Source organism: Arvicanthis niloticus, chromosome 22 (genome assembly GCF_011762505.2).
Source record: "Arvicanthis niloticus isolate mArvNil1 chromosome 22, mArvNil1.pat.X, whole genome shotgun sequence".
In the NCBI taxonomy this organism is placed as follows: Eukaryota; Metazoa; Chordata; class Mammalia; order Rodentia; family Muridae; genus Arvicanthis; species Arvicanthis niloticus.
In genome coordinates, this window is record NC_133429.1 from 813093 (window position 1) to 834920 (window position 21828).

The following is a 21828-nucleotide window of genomic DNA, read 5'->3' on the forward strand; positions in this document are numbered from 1 at the left end:
AAAACTAAAAAGAAAAGTTCAAAACCGACACAAAGTCTAAGTTCTAAGGATCAAAAAAATAATTTAAAATATACAGAAATTTTTTTCAAAAAATGTTTCGGGCTGGAGAGATGGTTCAGCCTTTAAGAACACTGACTGCTCTTCCAGAGGACATGAGTTCAATTCCCAGCAACCACATGGTGGCTCACAACCATCTGTAATGGGATCTGATGCCCTCTTCTGGTGTGTCTGAAGATAGCAGTGGAATTTATATAAAATAAATAAATCTTTTTTAAAAAGTTTCAGATTTCTTTCCCTTCTGTGCTGTTATGACTCTTAAGATTTCGGAAGTTGAGGGTTTGATGGACCGACTGCTGATTACTCAGTCACAAGCTCAGGATAAAGTGGAAACTACTGACTTCTTTGGAAAGCTTGTAATATCAAATGATGTACTGATATACAAACATGCGGAAGGACATTTGAGGAAGGAGTATAAACGTGACACCACAGACCGTGGGCGTGAGCCGAGACCCGAGCACTTGGCATGCGTCACTACGCTGCCACTGAGAGCTTACCAAGGACCATGCGCTGCTTCCTTCTGCCCTCAGCCGGCTGGAGCCTAACAGTTCTTTCAGGTCTGCAGCTGCTGAGCCACATTTGGTGTTTGCTATGGGACTGAACTGCTGCCAACGAAGATCAAGCTCACTCCACATAACTCTTGCTGAACAGGTCCACTTCCCTGATCCTAATGACTTTTCTCCTCCTCCACCTCTGCTGCGTGGTAGGAGAGAGGAGAGACTGAATCCTTATTTGAAGTAGGTTTTTAAAATGTAGGCGGACAGGGATTTTGAGTTTTCTTTGTCATCTAGATGTAACTTAAAAAATGCTTTTCATCATGCTAAACTATTTCTATCCAAACTATACCTTGCTCTCTGAAAATAAAAATTACGCCTTTTAAACCTAAAACTATAGTTTTGTTGAGACCCAAAGGCTACTCCTACTGTCTTACAGACACCTGTTAACTACTTTTTCTACCATGTAGATTTCAATACAATGGTAATGTTAATACATCCCTTTTTGTAAACTGAAAATTCATGTAAGCTTCAGGGGAAATCAAAGAAGTTTTACAATCTGGATCCACTTGTCCCACGTCAAATGGACTCCAGATACGTACAGGTAAGTACACTGAGTTTCTACACCTCTCCATCTGTGAAAACGGGATTTCCCTGGTCTGGGGCTGCTCCCCTTTGAGCCAGACTCTGACTGCCTTGTAGGTTTCTTCCTTCCAGCCTTTCCACTCCTTTTCTTCAGTACTTTGAACGAACCTCTAACACTAGATGGAAGATCTTCACCTTCAGGATATCTAATTTATTCTTCTTGTTTCTTCCCTGCCCATGACTACTTAACAACCAACAGCAACCAACAACCCACCAACTCTTGGGGCCCCAACATTTACATACACTTTGAAAAGTCCCCAGAATTCCAAACATCACACAACTGCAGAAACTATCTGCCACTGGCAAAAACCACACCTCTGCTAGAGCACGAGGCAAGTCATACTCAGCTGCTGTGGACGGTCTGAAGCAGCCCCACATCCCACACCTGGGGCTAAATGAAACATTTTCCATAATATTTTGTGGGGAGCCGACAGAAGGCGGCTATCATCCTTACAGCCATCTTGAGCCATATACCCTGAAAAGAGACTTGTTTTCAACAGCCTACAACAACTGAGCACACTCTGATAACATCTTGTTTTATATACCCAGGATTTTCCCTTGGGTGTGTGTGACTTAAAGGTATAACTTAAAGGCGTGACTTAAGAAGTGAGACTTATAAAAGGTGAGAGGCAGACAAAAGTGGGAAAAAAAACTTGGAACTTGGAGGCACTAGGACTAAGACTAGGAAGAGAGACTTGAGAATAAACGGGACTGAATCACACTCTGTCTGGTCTCCATTCTTCACGTCCGCCCTCACTCTCTCTCTCTTGCTGAACCCTGACCGGCAGACCGGAGCAGCAGTACGAGCCAGAACAATTTAGCCCCCAAAGCTTGGGGCAGTGCAGGCTCTAACAATTTTGGCCCCCAAGCTTTTAGCAGTACGGGGTCCAACACTTGACAGAGCAGTCCCCAACAATATTTCTTTTTAAAAACAAAACAAAATTTGGGCTGGAGAGATGGTGAACAGCACTGACTGCTCTTACAGAGGTCCTGAGTTCAATTCCCAGCAACCACATGGTGGCTCACAACCATCTGTAATGGGATTGATGCCCTCTTCTGGTGTCTGAAGAGACAGTTTATTCAAGTGTATTCACATTAATTAAGTAAATAAATAAGTCTTCAAAAGAAAAACCAAAATTCTCACTACACTCCTTCACCAGTTATTCCCACTTGGCTGGCAGACATCACGCAGGGAGCCACCTGCGACTGCAACCTGCTGAACTCTGGACTTCCTGAGAGCTGATATAAACTATTCCAGTTGATCTAACTGTTCCCCTATCCCTTCAGATCAGATGCTTCTGAAAAGGCCACATTGCCCAGCCTTTGACTAGCACTTCAGCCCTCCTGAACCCTGACAACTGATACCCCAATTTCACCTTGAAGTACTTACAGAAGACAGTGCAGGGCCAGGGAGCTGTGGGGCCAGAAGAGCTGGGCCCGAGCAAGGATAGGGGCAAACAAAGTCCAACCCCAGAAATCTTGTCCTGTAATAGGCAGGAGTAGGATTACTCCCCAACTGGCCCAGGCCTGTAGTGCACACAGTCCTGTGCCCTCACCTTTGTGCCACATGAGGTCACGTAGCTCAGGACCCAGGTTAAACGCAGTCTCCCATTATATAGTCATGTCCAGCATCACCTGGAACTATTCCGTATGCGTCTCTCCGGGCATCCTGGCCCAAGCCAACAATATCTATCCACCCCTATAGCACATAGTCACCCCACAAATGCTTAAATAGCTGTTGTTCCTGAATTAAACGAGCTGTCTCATGAAAGCCTGACTCCCGAGGCACACTGGCCACCTGAAGTCTCTTCATGGCCACTTGTTTGGTATTCACTCCTCCCCCCTCAGCAACCCCACCAGTATCCACCAGTTGGGATCATGAGCTGAACACTCTGAATTGGGGGAGGATGCGGACACTGAACAATACCTAGTACTTCCATGTGGGGTTCCCAAGGAGAACACCAGGATCAGCAGGAGGAGAGTGATCGATTCCCCACAGGGGACACAGGGAGGCCCCTCCCAATCTTGCCTCCCAACTGTGAGAGCTAGCATCCTGTTTTTCCTACTCTCTTTTACATTCTGGTTTACACTGTCACATGGGAGTGGATACAGCAAAAGAGGACAAGTGACATCTTCTGGCCAAGGACACTCTTTGGCACTGACAGAAGTCCACCAACCTTCTGCTTGGACTCAAAGAGCTCACTTAGACATCAACAATAACACCCTATTTTTTTTCTCCTTAAAAAAAAAAAAAAAAAAAAAAAAAAACCAGTTATACACGCCTGCTGGTGTAACTTTGGATGGGTGGACCCTAACACTAGATATCTTCAAATGTTTGTCCAGCCCAAAGATTTCAAAGGAGGTAAAGCTCTGTCCAAAATTAAACACAGCACAGTAAACCTGGAACTCAACGTAGAGTCCTCAAGTCTCATAGTGAAGCTCCACCACAACCAAGAAGAGAGATTGGAAAGCAGGCCATGATTCAGTTCAACGGGCAGCAGTGAGAAAGACACAGGGTCTGGCTTGAATGGAATGAGAATTATGCAATTTTGGTTTATTTAAAATACACAGAAATTATATGAGGCTAAGTTTTCCTTTGATAAAACCCACCAACATATGGGTTGCTGAGACTCCCAGAGCTGCATGCTGGCCCAGGATGGCACCAAACACCATGGGAAAGGCATAATTACATCAATCACTAACCAAGAGAATACACTGTCCATAAGGCCACAGGCCAGCTTGCTCTACCCTGTCAGGATGACCAAATCCAGCTGGCGTACCTCTGAGACACCTCCAACCTCCAGCCACATACTTAATACAGCCTTAATTCTCTCAAGACTGCGATTTCAGCTTGTGAATGTACACACGCATGTAAAAGTTTGAAAATCTGTCACGTTTAAGATTAGAGAGATGGTTCACCAGTTAAGACTACTTATTGCTCTGACAGATGGCCTGGGTTTGTTGGCCAGCAATAGCATGGTGGCCCAAAATTATCCCCAGATCCTAGCGGCGAACATCTAATGACCTCTTCTGTCTTCTATGGGCGCCAAACACCCAAGTGATAAACACACATATATGGAAGCAAAACACTCATGCACATAAAAAATATTTAGTAAATTAAAAACACAGATCTCCATATCACTTATATGTCATACTTGATAAGCTGACATATAAGTGATATGGAGATATACACAAAAATGGAACAAATGTCTGCAGCCAAATGTATAACTTTGTAATTAAAAGAATCAAAGAACTCGAACAAAGGAGAGAAGTTGCGAGATCGTAGACAAGAAGTCTCAGTATTATTTCAGTACAGAATCTGCGCTACAGATTCAACAAATGTCCACTAAAGAGCCTAACGATTCCTGCAGCGAACGACAGAACCCGATGACAAAGGTCATCGTGGACGAGAACCTGAGCAGCACAGACTGAACACACAGCGCACAGCGCCGCCATCTGACTTCAGAACTTCCCCTCACCTGCAGTAAAGACTGCGCTGTCTGAGAAGGAATAAAGAATCAGCAGAACGTGAGAGGACACTTAGAACACACGCACAGTTAACGTCCCGTCAGTGCTGACACCTGAGGCCGGGAAACAGTGGGTCTGTGGCACTAACACACGTGTGCGCAGGCGCAGTCAGGGGAATACGTCACTCAGACGTCCCGCTTCCGCCTGCGAGGTGCAAAGAACGAACGGAATCGCACCGGGCGCCGCGTCTCGCCGCCGGGTCCCGCACCCCGGGACAACGCCCACGGGCTCCCGCGGATCCTCCCCGCGTGGGGACGGCGCCCCGCTCACCATGGCGCCGAGTCCCAGCTCGCCCGCTGTCCTCACGGCTCCAGGCAGCCGGTCACAGCGCAACGCACCGGACACACCAGCGCGTCCTCAGACTCACAGGCAAACCTGAGATTGGCCGGCCGGAAGTTCCCGCCTCCACTCAAGTCCGCCTCGAGACCCTGATTGGCTAGAGCCACCCGAGTGACAGGAGCATCTTCCTTAGAAACAGGAGGCTCGCAGGGACTCAACACAGTAGTTCCCAGGCCGGGGCTCCCGCCAAGGCACAGGCCTGCAGACTTTGACTGTAGAACTTGCGCCCGTACTGCATAGTTGTCCCTGCACACAGTGACCCACGCCTTTAATCCCAGCACTTGGGAGGCAGAGACAGGCGGATTTCTGAGTTCGAGGCCAGCCTGGTCTACAGAGTGAGTTCCAGGACAGCCAGGACTACACAGAGAAACCCTGTCTCGAAAACAAACAAACAAACAAACAAACAAAATCCGGGGCTTTGAATAAAGATGGCTATTGCATGAGAGTTTAGTCTGCCTCAATTGTCAACTCCATTGTCCCAGCCCCCACCACCTCTAGTGTGGTCACAGGGTTCTATGTCCACCTCCTCCCTGGGGGTTTTAGGTGGGGTCTCCACCCCTGAAATACAACTCTATTCCTTGGTTTCTTTAAATATTGCAGTGCACTCATATTTATTGCCATAATTGTGTTCTGGAGTCAGAAGATCAAACTGTGTTCTGAGTCCCCTGCCCCATCCCTGCCCTCAATTAGCGTCCCACACTGGTTATGCCTCTCTCTCTCTTTCCATGCCCTCTCTGTCTCTCACTCTCTCTCTCCACCCCTCTCCCTTTCTGACTGTCTCTTTCCACCCCCTCTCTGTCTCTCTCCACCCCTCTTTTCCTCTCTGTCTCTGTGTGTGTATGTCTCTCTCTCACCCCCTCTCTCTGTCTCTCTGTCTCTCTCTCCACCCCACCCCCCTTCCACACACACACACAGAGGATGGAGGTTATGATGTAAGTAGCTATCAGGGATCATCACATATCAGATGAGGAGTGATGAGAACCAGGATGAGAGTCATGGAGCCATGGGGCTGTGGTTCAACTGGCACCTGCTGGGAGCCCTGCCCAACCACCGGTTCTCTCTGGAAGGCAGTCACTGGGTAAGTGTCAGGGATTTTCGGTGGGCAAAAGTTGGTTTTGCAAAAGTAAAAGTTGGTTACTCTTACTGTTTACCTTTCTTGAGTCTGTGTTATTCTGAGCCCTGAAACCACAGGCCTGTGATGATGGTTAACACCCAGTTGTTAAACAGTGGGAGGTTGATAAAGAAGTTCTTCCTTTTCCTGCAGTCTATCAAAGCAGCCCTGGGGCCCAAGGCTGGGAGTTTATTAACTCCTTGTCAGCTAGAGAAAGTTACTCTCCCAGAAAGGACTCACTTCAAAACTAGATTTGAATCTTTACTTCTAAGAGAAAGTGAACAGGGAGTTGCTCTGCAGTGCTCTGCTTAATCCTTACGTCTTCTCAGGGTCCGCGGTCAAATCAGACTCCAGCATCTTTTCTAAAAGACTTCAACAGTTCAACGCATAAACTCAAAGGTAGCATGGTTTTCTCAAGAGCCAATCATCTGCCTTGTGTTTCATTAGTATTGAAACATGCTGTATCGGTACATCTAGTCAATATTTTATCTTTTTCCTTGTACCTGCAATAAATTGTCCAATCTCAGTTTATGACCTTCGGTTATCAGATAATGGTTTCCCAGCCATCCTGGAAGGAATGGTTTTCCCTGATCGTAAGTGTGACACAAGCCCGCTTTTTATCCTAGTGCAATTAGCCTGTGACACATGAATGCTTACAGAGTTATAATGGCAGCTTTCATAGTATACAGGGCTCAGAATTGTTGGTTTAGATCTTAGAATGCCATAGAACTATTATTATGAATTATGAAAGCATCAATTGTCCACATAGCATTACTACAAGAAACTACATATTCATTATTCTGCAGAAAATCTGCCCAGTTGGGTAGACAAATGCCCAAGGATCATCCTTAGCAGCAGGCTCATCTGTGGACGGTGCAGCTCCTGCAACCACTGCCATGGTACCTGCTGCAGGTCCCGTTGCACATGCATCACACCCACTTAAAGACTCATCCCCCTCCCCCCCCCCTCCTGCAGTCCCTTCTTCCCTCTCACCGTTTCCCAGAGGCCGCCTCTGCCAATAAAACTTCCCACTTGAGACTTGTCCCATAGTATAATTTTCCGGGACTGTGCCACCTATTCTAACCTAGGTGCCGAAATGCAGGTGAGGACCCACTGCATAGGTCCAGGGGGGTTCGCAGAGCCTACAACCAAGTGGAGTGGCTGTTGCCACGTGGGTTAAGCCCCACGCTCAAACCTCATACCTGCTACCACACAGGCTCACTCTCTGGCAACAGGACCATTCGACTCCATCCAAACACCGGAAGATTGGTGACCTTCCTGTCCCAGTTGGCATAAAAGGCCCCTGGTCCCAGGAGAGGACTGGCCACCCTCTACAGGTCTAAGGGATGGATTTATCCACCATCTTTATGACCAGCCTTCTAGCTGACTCCTCATTTTAAGACTTCTACCCTTCGGTGAACCCTCTCCCTCTCGTGGTCTGGGAAGCAGTTTTTTTCTCTCGATTTATTTCATGTGATGTGATGATGGTAAACTGTTCTCCCTCGAACCCTGGGCCCACATCTTGGACGTTAGGCCCACAGCTCTTAGCCACTAACTTCCGTGTGATGACTCTGTAAATCTAGATGGGCAACTCATTATAGTTCATTAATCTATGACCCTCAGGATCCTGTGGTAAGATTGATTTATCATTAATTTGTCCTTGGGACACCAGTAAGAATACTTAAATAATGTCTCTCACCCAATGGGTATCTAGTCTTTAAGTATCCCTCCAGGCTCCCCACTGGAGTGCTTCCTGGAAGCTCTCAACCTCTAAAACTAGCGCCTGACTTCACAGTCTCCAAACTTACTCACCTTTGTAATCAGGTCTGGCCTCGCACTTGACTCCGAGTGGATGAGTAACGGTGCTTTTGATCCTGCCATTCTAAAAGATCTTCGTACATGCTGCTGGTGATCCGGTAAATTCATGAGTCCTCTATGTCCAAGCTTTCACCTGTCTTCACTCCAAACCCTCTCCTTGCTCTTCCCGTCCCCCAACTCAACTCCTTCTAGCTATGAATACCAGACGAAACTTCTACTCTTCAGTCCAGATAATGCACCTCCCCCTTACCATCACTGACCAGCCTCTGCACCTTCCCCAGCCTCCTCAGCTTCCTCTTCTCATCAGTCTTCCCCAGAGCCAAGAGGTCATCCATGATAAACAAGAAAAACTGTCTCAAATTTTAGAGAGCCTTACAAAGGCCTTCTTACAATATATTAATTTAGACCCTAAAAACCCAGAAGGTGAGCAGCTCCTGATGACCTACTTCTTTTCCCAAAGCTACCCCAACATTAAGGCCAAACTTCAACACTTAGAAAGGGGGCCCCTAACTACACAGGCAGAAATTTTGGCACTGGCCTTGAAAGTGAAGATGGAAAGGCCGGAAGACAAAAATATCATATGCTGGCAGAGGCTGTGTGACCAGCCTCAGCCACTGCCTGGGCTTCCTGGCCTTCTAATGTTCGGGAACTACCAGGTCCCTGCTTCAAATGCGGTCAATACTGCAAGCCAACAAGGCCATGCCAAAGGGCCACGAGGAGGGACATTGGGCTGTGGACTGCTCTCATGCCACACAGGAGAGAAGGACTTCACTCCCAGGTCACCCTCAGGCTGATCTAGGCATGACTATGGATGACTGAAGAGGCCCTAGCTCCCTTGACCCGACCACTTCCATCACCAGCAGGGAGCCCGGGGTAGTCATCATCATATCTGGGTGGCTCATCTCCTTCCTCCTGGACACTGAGGGACACTGAGGCCACTTACTCAGTCCTGAGAGAGTTTTGGGGACCCACCTCTCCTCCTTGTTTTCCTACTGTCAGAAAGACATCCTTACCAACCTCACCAGATTCCACCACTTAGTTGAATTTTTAGGGGTGTTCCTTTCACCCATTCCTTTTTGGTAGGGCAAATATGTCCTGTCCCCTTATTGGGAAGGGATCTTCTAGGTAAGTTGGGATTCTCTATTTCTTTTACTTCCTCCATTCACCTAAACCAAAACTCGTCAGCAGCCCCTCTCCTCCTCTGTCTAGCCACCCAACCTACTGGCTCTAACATGTTTCCTTCACCAGCCTCTCAGGTAACCTCCAAGTCTGGGACGTCCAGAACCCTTCTGTTGCTAAACACCATTCTCCTGTTGTCATCCAATTACTGGACCTTACCAGGTATATCACCCAAGCTCAATACCCTCTCTCTCCAGAGCCTCGGGGGACTTAAGCCTATCATCTCTGACTTCATAGGAAAAAACTCCTCCATCCCACCTCTTCCCCCTGTAGCACCCCTACACTAGCAGTTAAGAAACCTAATGGCACCTAATGCCTGGTTCAAGATCTCGGGTCAGTCATTCTGCAGCGGTTCCGTCCATCCTGTTGTGGCTAACACTTACACACTTACACACTTACACACTTACACACTTACACACTTACACACTTACAAACTTACACACTTACACACTTCTTTCCACTATCCACTCGGGGACTTCCCATTTCTCGGTCCTAGATCTCAAGGATGCATTTTTCTCTATCCCCCTAGATGCCGAGTCACAGAACATCTTCGCCTTTACCTGGACCGACCCTGACATCCACTTTTGTACTCAACGCACTTGGACTGCTCCACCTCAGGGGTTCGAGGCCAGCCCACACCTGTTTGGCCAGGCCCTGCATTCTGACTCACTTTCTCTGTCTCTCCCTAAATGTGATTGTCCATTACACAGGTGTTACTCTCCTCTGCAGTCTCACCTCTAGAAATCAGCCAAGATGACACCTCTGCTATTCTAAATTTCCTGTCCAGTTGAAGCTACTGAGTTTCACCTTCTAAAGTCCAACTTGTCCACTCCTTAGATCACCTATTTGAGATTAACAATTACCCCAAACCACCTTATATAGAAAAAAATCTAATTCAGTCTCTGTTTTAGCTAGGGTTTTATAAATATGAACAGACACCATGACCAAGGCAACTCTTATAAGAACAACATTTAATTGGGGCTGGCTTACAGGTTCAGAGATTCAGACCATTATCATCAAGGTGGGAGCATGTCAGCATCCAGGCCGGCATGGTACTGGATGAGCTGAGAGTTCCACATCTCCATCTGAAGGCTTCTGACAGAATACTAGCTTCCAGGCAGCTAGGATGAGGGTACTAAAGCCCACACCCACAGTGACACACCTACTCCAACAAGGCCACGCCTACTCCAAATAGTGCCACTTCCTGGGCCAAGCATATACAAACCATTGCAGTCTCTAACAGATTCCTCTAAAAAGAAAGAGATTTTATCATTCCTAGGAATAGCTAGTTTTTTCTGTTCCTGGGTTCCTTTCTCTTCCCTCCTTTCCCACACCTTATATGAAGCAACATTAGGCCCCACCCACGAACCTCTTCTCAAACCTGTTACCAAGCCTTTTCAAAGGCTCTCCTTCAGGCCTCGGCCTTGCCCCTTCCTGAACTGACCCGTTTCTTCTCCCTCTATGTAACCAAAAAAGAGGGATTTGCTCTTGGAGTTGTAAGCCATAAACTGGGACCCTCTTTTGTACCTGTAACATACTTGTCAAAAAACACTAGACCTGACCACCAAGGGATGGGCACCTTGTATACATACTTTAGCAGATGCTGAACTCCTTATTCGAGAGTCTAAAAAATTAAACTTGGGGTCACCTATCACCGTCTTCTTCTCTCATAACCTGTCACAGCTCCTAATTTTCAAAGGCTTACAGACTCTACCTCCCTCCAGGTTTCTTTCTCTTCAGATAGCACTAATAGAAGACTCCACCCTCACCTTCCAATCATGCCCACCTCTTAATATTCCTAATCTTCTTCCTTGACCAAATACCAACCGCTCCCTATCTCACTCCTGCACTGAAACTTTAGAGGAACTACTACCTCATCCTTCACACATACAGGAGGGCACATTGTCTAGGGGCCATCTATACCTGGTATAAAGATGGCAGCTCCTTTTTACATGAAGGAGCCAGAGCAGCTGGCTATGCTATAGTCAGTCACAAGGTGGTTGAGGCACAGGTCCTCCCTGCCCCTACCACCAATCAACAGGCTGAACTAATAGCTCTTACCTGTGTCTTTCACCTGGCACAGGGACAATCCCTCAACATCTACACAGAATCCAAATATGCCTTCCATATCCTCCTGTCCCACACTGCTATCTGGAAGGAGCGCGGGTTGCTTACACAAAAGGAGATCAATAACTAGTGCAAACCAAATTATGGCCATGCTAAGGCCTCCCATCTTCCCACAGCCACTGCGATTGTCCACTGCAGATCCCACCGGACGGACGACTCTATTGTCTCCAAGGGAAACAACCGAGCTGATGAGGCAGCTAGAGCTTCGGCCCTTAGGGGCCTATACTCATCTCACCCTCCCCAGGACATTCTTACACTGCAACCCACATCCCCACCTACACCACTGACACTCGTCAAACTCTGTCCTATCTTCACCAACTCTTTCATCCTAACAGCCAAGCATTGTCTTACTTTGTTAAGACCCACTTACAGCCTACTCCTGAGGACTTAAGTTTCTTAAAATCTATCACTGCCTCTTGCAAAATCTGTCAGATGTCAGATCCCAACTCCAGGTATCATAGCACCCCTTTTCCTACCCATTAGGCTAGAGGTTCCCTTCCTGGAACTGACTGGCAACTTGACTTTACCCACATGCCCACTGTCAAATGTGCCAAGTACCTCCTGGTCTTGGTGGACATCTTCTCTGGGTGGTTGGAGGCATTCCCCACCAACAACAAAAGGACTCGGAGAGTCTCTGATCTCCTCCTTCAAGACATCATCCCCCAGTTTGGAGACCCAGCCTCCCTCCAGTCAGACAATGGTCCTGAATTCACCACCCAGATTTATTAAACTGTATCTAAAGCCCTGACACTTTTATGTTCCTTATCACCCCCCAGTCTTCAGGAAAGGTAGAAAGAACTAGCCACTCCCTAAAAACCACTCTTGTCAAGCAGTCACAGGAACTCCACCTCAATTCGGTAAAACTCCTACCCCTGGCTCTTTTCAGGCTACAAGCTCTCCCTAAGCAGCCTCTCCTCATCTTACCCTTTGAATTCTTCTGTGAGTTCTAACTCCTGGTCTCTCACCTAAATGCTCTCCCCTCCCAGACCATCTACTCACCCCATTACTTTGCCACCTCTGTTCTCTCTTGTGGAACTTTGCTGACCACTATCTACCAAGGCCATATACTGTCCCCTACCCTCTGTCAACATTGGAGACCAGATTCTTCTTCTCTTCTTCTCTCCCCATTCAGATCATTAACCCTTCTCTCTCTCTCTCTCTCTCTCTCTCTCTCTCTCTCTCTCTCTCTCTCTCTTTCTCTCTCTCTCTCTCTCCCCTAAATGGCAAGACCCCTTCAAGTTAATTCTCGTGACCCCCACAGTTGCTAAACTCAGGGGACTCTCTCATTGGATCCACCTGTCTCACCTCAAACTGTTCACCCCTCCACCTCAAAATGACTCTTCTTTCTACACATCGACCCCAAGGAGACCCTGCTCTCTTAAACTCCAGAGGACATCAGGACCTCCCACCATCTTGTCCTCAATCCCAGAAAAATGAGACTCCACTCCGGCAGCTGTGCTTGACCCTACTGGATTAGACGTGGGCCTCTCATCTCCCTCTGCTCATTTCCATCCAGGGTAGCCCTTCTGTCTGGAAACTTGAGATTCAAGAAACCCCCAATGATAACAAACAGTCTTTCCAATTAAGGTCAAGAAACTGCTCCATAGCTGGAAGCCAGGAGCTGATCCAAATTGCTGCCATCCCTATATCCACCATTACATCTAAAACCGTGAATTCTCTGTTTGCTTCCTCTTTGACCAGAGAAAAGATGTTGTAAAAAATGGCCAGACAGACATGGGAGCTGCCTATATTTGTCTTGCCAATATGTATGTTAGTATCACAGACCATCATTTCCTGTATCAACAGCACAAAACCCTCTTCTTCTATAGTCAAGCAAGACCCATGAAATTCCAGTTCTTTCCCAGTTTGACAACGATCTTCAAGACACCTCTTGACCCAAACCATGTGACATATTGATTCCCTGACAGCAGTGGTGCTGCAGAACCAGTGGGGACTAAAAGGTCTTACAGGGAGAGAAAGTGGTCTTCGCCTTTTCCTCTAAGAAGAATGCTGCTTTTATATCAACCAGTCCAGAATAGTGAGGAACAAAATCCAGGGGCTATAATCAGACATCCAAAAACACAGGGAATAGCATGAGGCCTCTAATTCCTGGGTTGTCAAAAACCCTAAATGGAAGTGGACTGTCGTGCCCCGCTTGTCCAGCAAGGAAGACGCGACAAACCAGATCCTTCTCAACAACCTTTATTGTGGAAGCGCTTTTAGATTTCTTGGGAGAGACTGACTCGAATGCCCAGAACGGGCTGCTTATATACCCACAGCCCTGGGCGTGGCAAAGCGCATGGAGGTGTCCGATTGGTCAATTTGTAATGCCTCATTAGCATACTCATTAGCATGCCCCGCCCAGGAGGGGGTGATTGGTCAAGTTTGTGGTACCCTAGTGGTACCTCATTTGCATGCCCCGTTCGGGAGGGGCTGGAGCCAAATTGAACTGCGCATGCTCAGGCCTCTGGTAGTTCCTACCAGAGCCTAGGCAGGCGCCATCTTGGATTGCCGCCTCAGAGCCGCTGGTGCGTGCAAATGTGCACCCTTGGCCCGCAGAGTTGAAGCAGCGCAGCGTTGTTTTAGTCAGCAGTGTTAGCTCTGTGGTGCCGTTTTATTCAGCCACATAAGGTTGGCGGCCTACAGTGGACGCTGCCCTTCCTAACCCCTCATCTCATTTTTCTGGCTTTACTATTTGCTCCCTCTCTCGTTAACCTTGTCTATACATTCTTCCAATGACAAATTCAAAATCTTTCTAACCAAACAATTAATCAGTTCCTTTTACAGGATTACCAACTACAATCCACAAAGGAGCCTGATGCAAATGACCATCAAATGAGCCCTGTGGTGAGGGTCAGTTATGCCCCTAGACAGCAGGAAGCAGTTTAAGAGGTCTGACGCCCCTATTCCTACCTCACCACCACCACCACTTTTTCCACTCTCTTTGTGATAAGAAAAAAAGAGGAATGTTAGCATCAGGTGCATCAGCTAGAAGCATCTTTACAGCCAGCTCCCCGACTCAGTAACGAAACACTGCACAGCCCTTTGCACGTGCATCACATGTCATGGCCCAGATAAAAGACTTTCCCCCCTCCCACCTCCAGCCTGCAGCTCCTTCTTCTTCATCCCCACCCTATCCCAAAGGCTGCCTCTGCAAATAAAACCTCCCATGTGAGAGGTATGATTTGTCGAGGACTGTGCCACCTATTATAACAATCATTATACTAATAATGACAGGAAAGACATAATGACAAAAATCAATCCTGATCCTGAGATGGTGTGGTCCTGTGTTCCCCCTCGATGCTGGTATGTAGGAACCCCATCAGGAGACCAGACAGGAAGTGCTAGACTGCACTCACCCCACTCCACTGACAGCAGATGCTGGGCTTAAGGGAAGCACCAAAACACCATTCGGGAGTGGGAGAATGCAGCCTTGGGAGGGAACCTTAGCCTGAGGCTGAACAAGAAACGACAGGGCAGAGGCTGAAGCTGGGGTTCCCTGACTCCAGGGTATCCAGGGAAAGAGGAATTCTCACTTAGCTCCATAGCAGGCATGTCTACGTATGCAGAAGGGCCTTCTGCAATACTTAGACAGTGTGGCTCTGTAGACAAAGGCTTCGTCCATACTTCCCACAGCAGTTCTTCTTTTTAAGATTTATTTATTTATTTAATGTGTGTGAGTAAACCGTCGCTGTCTTCTGACACTCCAGAAGAGAGCATCAGATCCCCGTTACAGGTGGTTGTGAGCCACCACGTGGTTGCTGAGAATTGAACTCAGGACCTCTGGAAGAGCAGTCAGTGCTCTTAGCCACTGAGCCATCTCTCCAGTCCCCCACAGCAGCTCTTGATGAGAGAGACAGTGCTTGGTTTCAAACTGTTTATTGATTGTGCATTGTGGAAAATGGATACATACCCCCTTTTCAGAGTGGACCAGAGATTAAATACCTTTTGCAGGAAGGAATGCCCAGGAAGGGAAGCTCATTGGCTGAACTCCCAGAGCCCCTCTAGATACCTCATTAGCATGGACAGTTCAGTTCTGGGCAACAAGACCATTGGTCACAGTCACAGCCCTATGTAGGAAGTGTGGTTACATGTTCAGGGCCAAGAATCTGATAGGGACCAGGGAAATGCTTATGGTCCCCAGATAGAATCTGGGGTCTCTGAACCAACTCATTCTTACAAAGTTTCCTGGCACAGTCCACTGACTCAAAAGATGAAGCCTCTGAAGACCTTGCAAATCCAAGTTTGACACATTGAAACTTTGCAAAATGATGACCATCTCCAGAACATCACACGTTAGTATTTGTCTCTCCTAGATGGTTCCTGATAGGCACAGATGCTAGGCCCTCACACTCCTCATGTTCCCTGCCCACCCCGCGGTCTGCAGAGATGTCCACTGCCTCAGTTTTCCCACCTGGACCTTTTCCAGCAGCTCCTGGTTCTGCCTGGTGAGCTGAGCCACCTGCTCCTGTAGGGAAGCAAGCATGGCCTCTGCTGGTGGACTCTGGTTCTTTGACAGCAGTGCATCAGCTCCTGGCAGGGTTGAGAACAGCACTGGGTCAGGCTGGGGACACACACCATGAGGGACAGTCGGGAGCTGCTCAGTGGGGATCACACGCCTCTGCCACGGGAAGCTATGGTCATGGCTCTGTATCCACGTGGCCATCCACCCCTCAGGATCCCGGGTAGGCAGCAGGGAGGGTGGGATAGAGGGGGCAGATCTCACCTGGGAAGTCAGGCAGCTCACCCTCCTCATCCTGCAGGGTGGCCACATCATAGCTTGTGTTTTCTCTCTCATTCTAGGAGTCCAGCACAAAGTAGACCTTCAGATCCTGCCCCTTACTGACAAGAGACTTTAGATCCCCCAAACGGACAATGTCCATATACCCACACAACGCCGGGGCGGAGGCAACTCCCAACTGGCTGTGTCTGTGTTCGCTGAGCACCCAAATGGCCCTTCCCCTTCTAATGAGATGCAGGTTTGGACAAGGGCGCAGGCTAGCACACGCTAGGCAAGTACTCACCACTGAGCCACACTCTGGCCATAGAGTCAAGGGTCTGGGTTTGAATCCCAGCACATCCCCAAGTACATGCTCACCTCTGTGTGTCTGTGTGATTACGTGCTTGTACGGATATTTTATCACGTTTATTTTGTGTGTCTGCAGGAGTGCACACATGCCACAGTACAAGGTGGCAGTCAGAAGACAACTCGAGAATTGGTTCTCTCCTCCCATCACATGGGGAGTGAACTCAGGTCAGTAGGGGTGGCAGCAACCTCCTTCTTGACTGGTCTATATCGCTAACTCTAATTGCACAGGTTGAACAGTGTGTGGGTGTTTGTGTGAGGGCTGTGGCCTGTGTGTGACTGCTATATTTATATGTTTGGGGCGTGTGTGATGTGTGTGTCAGAGAGGCTGCCATCTTTGCATGTGTGTGTTTGCAGAAGTCTTGGCAAGTGTGTGATTTTATGGAAGTCATGTGTGGTGGATATATATAGCCTTTTTATACTCCACACTCCATACCGCGGTGCATAGGTGAAGTTCTGACATGTCAGAGTTGCCCATATGCTACCACATTCATCAAGCCCTGCTGACATACCCTGGCTTAATCGACCCTTCTCCTTGTTCCTTCCATTTCTCTGGCCCAGCCCTAAGCACTGACTGACCCCTTGTCCATCCCAGCACTGTGTTCTCCTGTATTTATTTAAGGGAGTTATTTATGTCCTTAAAGTCCTCTGTCATCATAAGAAGTGATTTTAATTCTGAATCCTGCTTTTCCAGTGTGATGGGGTGTCCAGGACTTGCTATGGTGGGAGAACTGGGTTCTGATGATGCCAGGTAACCTTGGTTTCTGTTGCTTATGTTCTTGCACTTGCCTTTTGCCATCCGGTTATTTCTAGTGCTACCTGTACTCACTGTCTCTGACTGGAGCCTGTCTCTCCAGTTATCTTGCTTGTGTCAGAACTCCTCAGAGTCCAGCTGTCTCTGTGATCTTATGATCCTGAGCTCCTAGGTGGAAGAATTCTTGGGACTCAGGCTGCCTCTGGGATCCTGAAATCCTGCTGCTCTGAGTGCAGTGGTTCCTCTAGGTGTTTTCTCGGGAGCAGACCAGCTAGGTGTCTGCCCCAGCCAAAGAGACCAAGCCAGGGGTACAGTATCCTAACCCCTCTGCACCCTCCTTCTGTGGCTCTGCACTGCCAAGCCCCGCCACCTCCAGCAGGGACAGGCGGCTCTGCAGGCTCTCCACCTCCCGGCCCAGACTCTCCTTTTCCTCCTGCTTCTCCACCAGCATCTGTTGCAGCTTCTGCACCTACAGAGACACTTCTTCCTCTGAATGTTAATGCAGCAGGGTCCAGTAGGTGTCCTTGGACTAAGGAATGTGCTCCTCCCAGGATGTGTCCTGGGACAGTTAATTTTAAGTTTAACGGAATTCTTAACAGTATCCCAGGGAACTGCTCCTCCACTCCCAGACTGCAGGGCCTGCAGCCTCTTAACCTCCTTCCTCCTGGGTTCCTTGTGTTGTTCCAGGCCCCTGATCTTCTGCAGGAGGTGGCCCCTGTCTTGCTCAGGCACACAAATCTCCTGGATCATCCTGTCACTTCCCCGACAGTGAACTTCACGTTAGGTGAGGCTTCTAGGGCTAGTCCAACCTGAGTGTGAGGCAGAGGCCCAGTCCAGCCTAAACTACCGCTACTTCTTATGGGAAGAGGTATGCTGGCCTGACTGGAGGGCCTTCCTCTTCTTGGGGGCTCCTCATTCTTGAGTTCTGGGAACAGGGGAGAGAGGACATGTGGGTCAGATCCATACAAAGGATATATTGTTGAACACTCGGCCTCATGCTTTGCACAGTAAATATGCTTTTCCCTGTTTTCCTGTCAGGAGTCATTTTGCCCACTTCTGTAAAAGTCTGCCTGCCAGGTAGAGTCAGGCGGGTCAGGGTCTGCTGACAGATTTCCTGGTCTGCTGACACAAGGATACACTTGAGGCTCAAGGCGAGGGGCTGAATGTTTTATTAATCTTGGTGGAAGGAACAGGGAGGCCTCTGTTTGGGACCAGATATCCTATGTTTGGAAGCTTTTGTTTCTGCTAGCTTGTGATTTTGTTTCTCACTGAAGCCCCGTCCCCCACTGCTCACTGGCCTCCCTCCCCTTCTCAGTGCCTTCAAGGTGGCTGCAGGCCTGGCCCAGCTTTGGCCAGCTGCCTGTCTGTGCTGTCCTCCTATGCCCTCTCAGATTGCCTGGACTACCCCACCCAGATTTCCCCAACAGAGATTCCAGAACACTGTGGAGGCTACCCCATCACAGCATTGTTTTCAGGGCTGCTGGCTGCTAAGCACCCACCTAAGCAAGATGGGGAGCTAGGCATCTATCCAGTGTGGAGTATTAAAAGGCTATACCAATCAAACCTGATGCTTCAGCATTTACTGGCAGTCCTATCGATCTATCTCTCATCTCTTCTTTCTGCCTTTCCTATAATCGTCCTCACTTCCCCCAGAGGCTGTTCAACTTCCTGCCTGCAGGTCCAGTACACCCTGTGAGCCATTCCTGAAGGCTGTGAACTTTTGTACGTTACTTCCATAAAGTCCAGAGTCCCCTTTATCCTGCGCTTTTATTAAATGTGTGGTTTGTTGCAAAGAGTCCAGATGGGGAAAGACTTCCAGTCTTTCTCTTCCAACTGGATTTTCTTGTTACTTTGTTCTGAGGCAGGGTCTGGTGTAACCCAGGGTGGCCTCAGACTCAGGAAAGTGGTCAAGGATGACCTCAACTGCTGGGCCTCCCCTGATGCCTCCTGAGTGCTGGATGACAGGAGCAGAACACCATGCCTGGCTTCTGCTGTATTAACAATGGAAACCAGGGTTCTCAGCATCCTAGGCAAGCAGTCTACAGATGAGCCTAAGCACAGCCCTGGCTGCTCCCAGACATTAGACTCGCTGCCTCTCTGCACACCTCCCTGGTCCACACACTGTTGTTATTCCACACTTGGACAAGTAGGGGTTCATAACAAATTTGTCACTGACATTTTGGGGTCTGCTTTGGAAGTACATAAATTATAACACCTAAAAGAGGTCCTCCCTCAGGCTATTAGTCCTGTTGCTTTTAGGGAAATGGAAACAGAGCACCATGGCTTACTCATGCAGTCTCAACACTTAGAATGCTGAGGCAGGAGGATTCCATGAGTTCCAGCACAGTCAGAGGTATATTGTGAATTCAGGCCAGTTTAGTCTACAGTGTGATGTCCTGCATAAAGACACATGAACAAATAGATGAAGTGGAAAGACTCCAGCCTTTCAAAAAGTGTGAACTCTGGCTGTGAAGATAAGGAATGTCTGTAATGGCACTGGTATCCCACTCCTTAAAGAGCTTCTTAAACTGTTTACTAGTAGAGGCTGGTTCATTGTCAGTTTTGATAGAAGTAGGCAAGCCCGTGAGACCCAAAGTTTGTATAAGAGAACATACAGCAGAACCATTCTCTGAGGACTGAGAAACCACCCAGAAATATTAAAAAAAAAAAAAAAAAAAGTATCAAGGAAAATGTACACAGATGGCATTTGTGGCACAAGAGCAAAGAGAATGACATCCAGCTGCCATAATTCATTAGTACTTTTACCTCTGTGACTAATGCCAACACATGACTGTGACAGTGTAAGGAAACACAAATTGGCTATTCCTGCATGACTGTCATGTTTCTTTAAAGGGGATGTGACACATGAAGTCTATGAGCATTAGTGTGTAGGTATCGACATTCCTGTTGGAGAGAACAAAAACAGTGAGGTTAAAGCATCAGCATTAAAATCAGGGAGGTTACAGTGTGCATGGACATGAGTGACAAGGGACGTTTACAGAGTGCATGGACATGAGTGACAAGGGACGTTTACAGTGTGCATGGACATGAGTGACAAGGGACGTTTACAGTGTGCATGGACATGAGTGACAAGGGACGTTTACAGTGTGCATGAACATGAGTGACAAGGGATGTTTACAGAGTGCATGGACATGAGTGACAAGGGACGTTTACAGTGTGCATGAACATGAGTGACAAGGGACGTTTACAGTGTGCATGGACATGAGTGACAAGGGACGTTTACAGTGTGCATGAACATGAGTGACAAGGGACGTTTACAGTGTGCATGAACATGATTAACAAGGGACGTTTACAGTGTGCATGGACATGAGTAACAAGGGACGTTTACAGTGTGCATGGACATGAGTGACAAGGGACGTTTACAGTGTGCATGGACATGAGTGACAAGGGACATTTACAGTGTGCATGAACATGAGTAACAAGGGACGTTTACAGTGTGCATGGACATGAGTGACAAGGGACGTTTACAGTGTGCATGAACATGAGTAACAAGGGACGTTTACAGTGTGCATGGACATGAGTGACAAGGGACGTTTACAGAGTGCATGGACATGAGTGACAAGGGACGTTTACAGAGTGCATGGACATGAGTGACAAGGGACGTTTACAGTGTGCATGGACATGAGTGACAAGGGACATTTACAGTGTGCATGGACATGAGTGACAAGGGACGTTTACAGAGTGCATGGACATGAGTGACAAGGGACGTTTCCCGGTGCATGGACATGAGTGACAAGGGACGTTTACAGAGTGCATGGACATGAGTGACAAGGGACGTTTACAGTGTGCATGGACATGAGTGACAAGGGACGTTTACAGTGTGCATGGACATGAGTGACAAGGGACGTTTACAGTGTGCATGGACATGAGTGACAAGGGACGTTTACAGTGTGCATGAACATGATTAACAAGGGACGTTTACAGTGTGCATGGACATGAGTAACAAGGGACGTTTACAGTGTGCATGGACATGAGTGACAAGGGACGTTTACAGTGTGCATGGACATGAGTGACAAGGGACGTTTACAGTGTGCATGGACATGAGTGACAAGGGACGTTTACAGTGTGCATGGACATGAGTGACAAGGGACGTTTACAGTGTGCATGAACATGAGTGACAAGGGACGTTTACAGTGTGCATGGACATGAGTGACAAGGGACGTTTACAGTGTGCATGAACATGAGTAACAAGGGACGTTTACAGTGTGCATGGACATGAGTGACAAGGGACGTTTACAGTGTGCATGGACATGAGTGACAAGGGACGTTTACAGTGTGCATGGACATGAATAACAAGGGACGTTTACAGAGTGCATGGGACATGAGTGACAAGGGACGTTTACAGTGTGCATGGACATGAGTGACAAGGGACGTTTACAGTGTGCATGGACATGAGTGACAAGGGACGTTTACAGAGTGCATGGACATGAGTAACAAGGGACGTTTACAGAGTGCATGGACATGAGTAACAAGGGACGTTTACAGTGTACATGGACATGAGTGACAAGGGACGTTTACAGTGTGCATGGACATGAGTGACAAGGGACGTTTACAGAGTGCATGGACATGAGTGACAAGGAACGTTTACAGTGTGCATGGACATGAGTGACAAGGGACGTTTACAGTGTGCATGGACATGAGTGACAAGGGACGTTTACAGTGTGCATGG

General features: G+C 48.0%; 2 protein-coding genes across 2 annotated transcripts in view; both read right to left on the minus strand.

The window, feature by feature from the left end:
• The window catches only part of LOC143436467 (uncharacterized), a 44922-nt gene that overhangs the window by 5288 nt on the left and 17806 nt on the right, over positions 1 to 21828 (minus strand). Inside the window, 3 exon segments of the mRNA XM_076920854.1 lie at positions 2587 to 2680; positions 4557 to 4696; positions 5063 to 5191. Coding sequence (XP_076776969.1) covers positions 2587 to 2680; positions 4557 to 4696; positions 5063 to 5191 — 363 coding nt within the window.
• Positions 15638 to 17684, minus strand: LOC143435765 (ankyrin repeat domain-containing protein 24-like). Its single transcript, XM_076919235.1, has 3 exons — positions 17509 to 17684; positions 16025 to 16097; positions 15638 to 15831 (listed from the first exon to the last, which is right to left on the minus strand). Exons 1-3 carry the CDS (start codon positions 17587 to 17589, stop codon positions 15638 to 15640), a joined length of 348 nt encoding a protein of 115 aa, XP_076775350.1. The 5' UTR covers positions 17590 to 17684.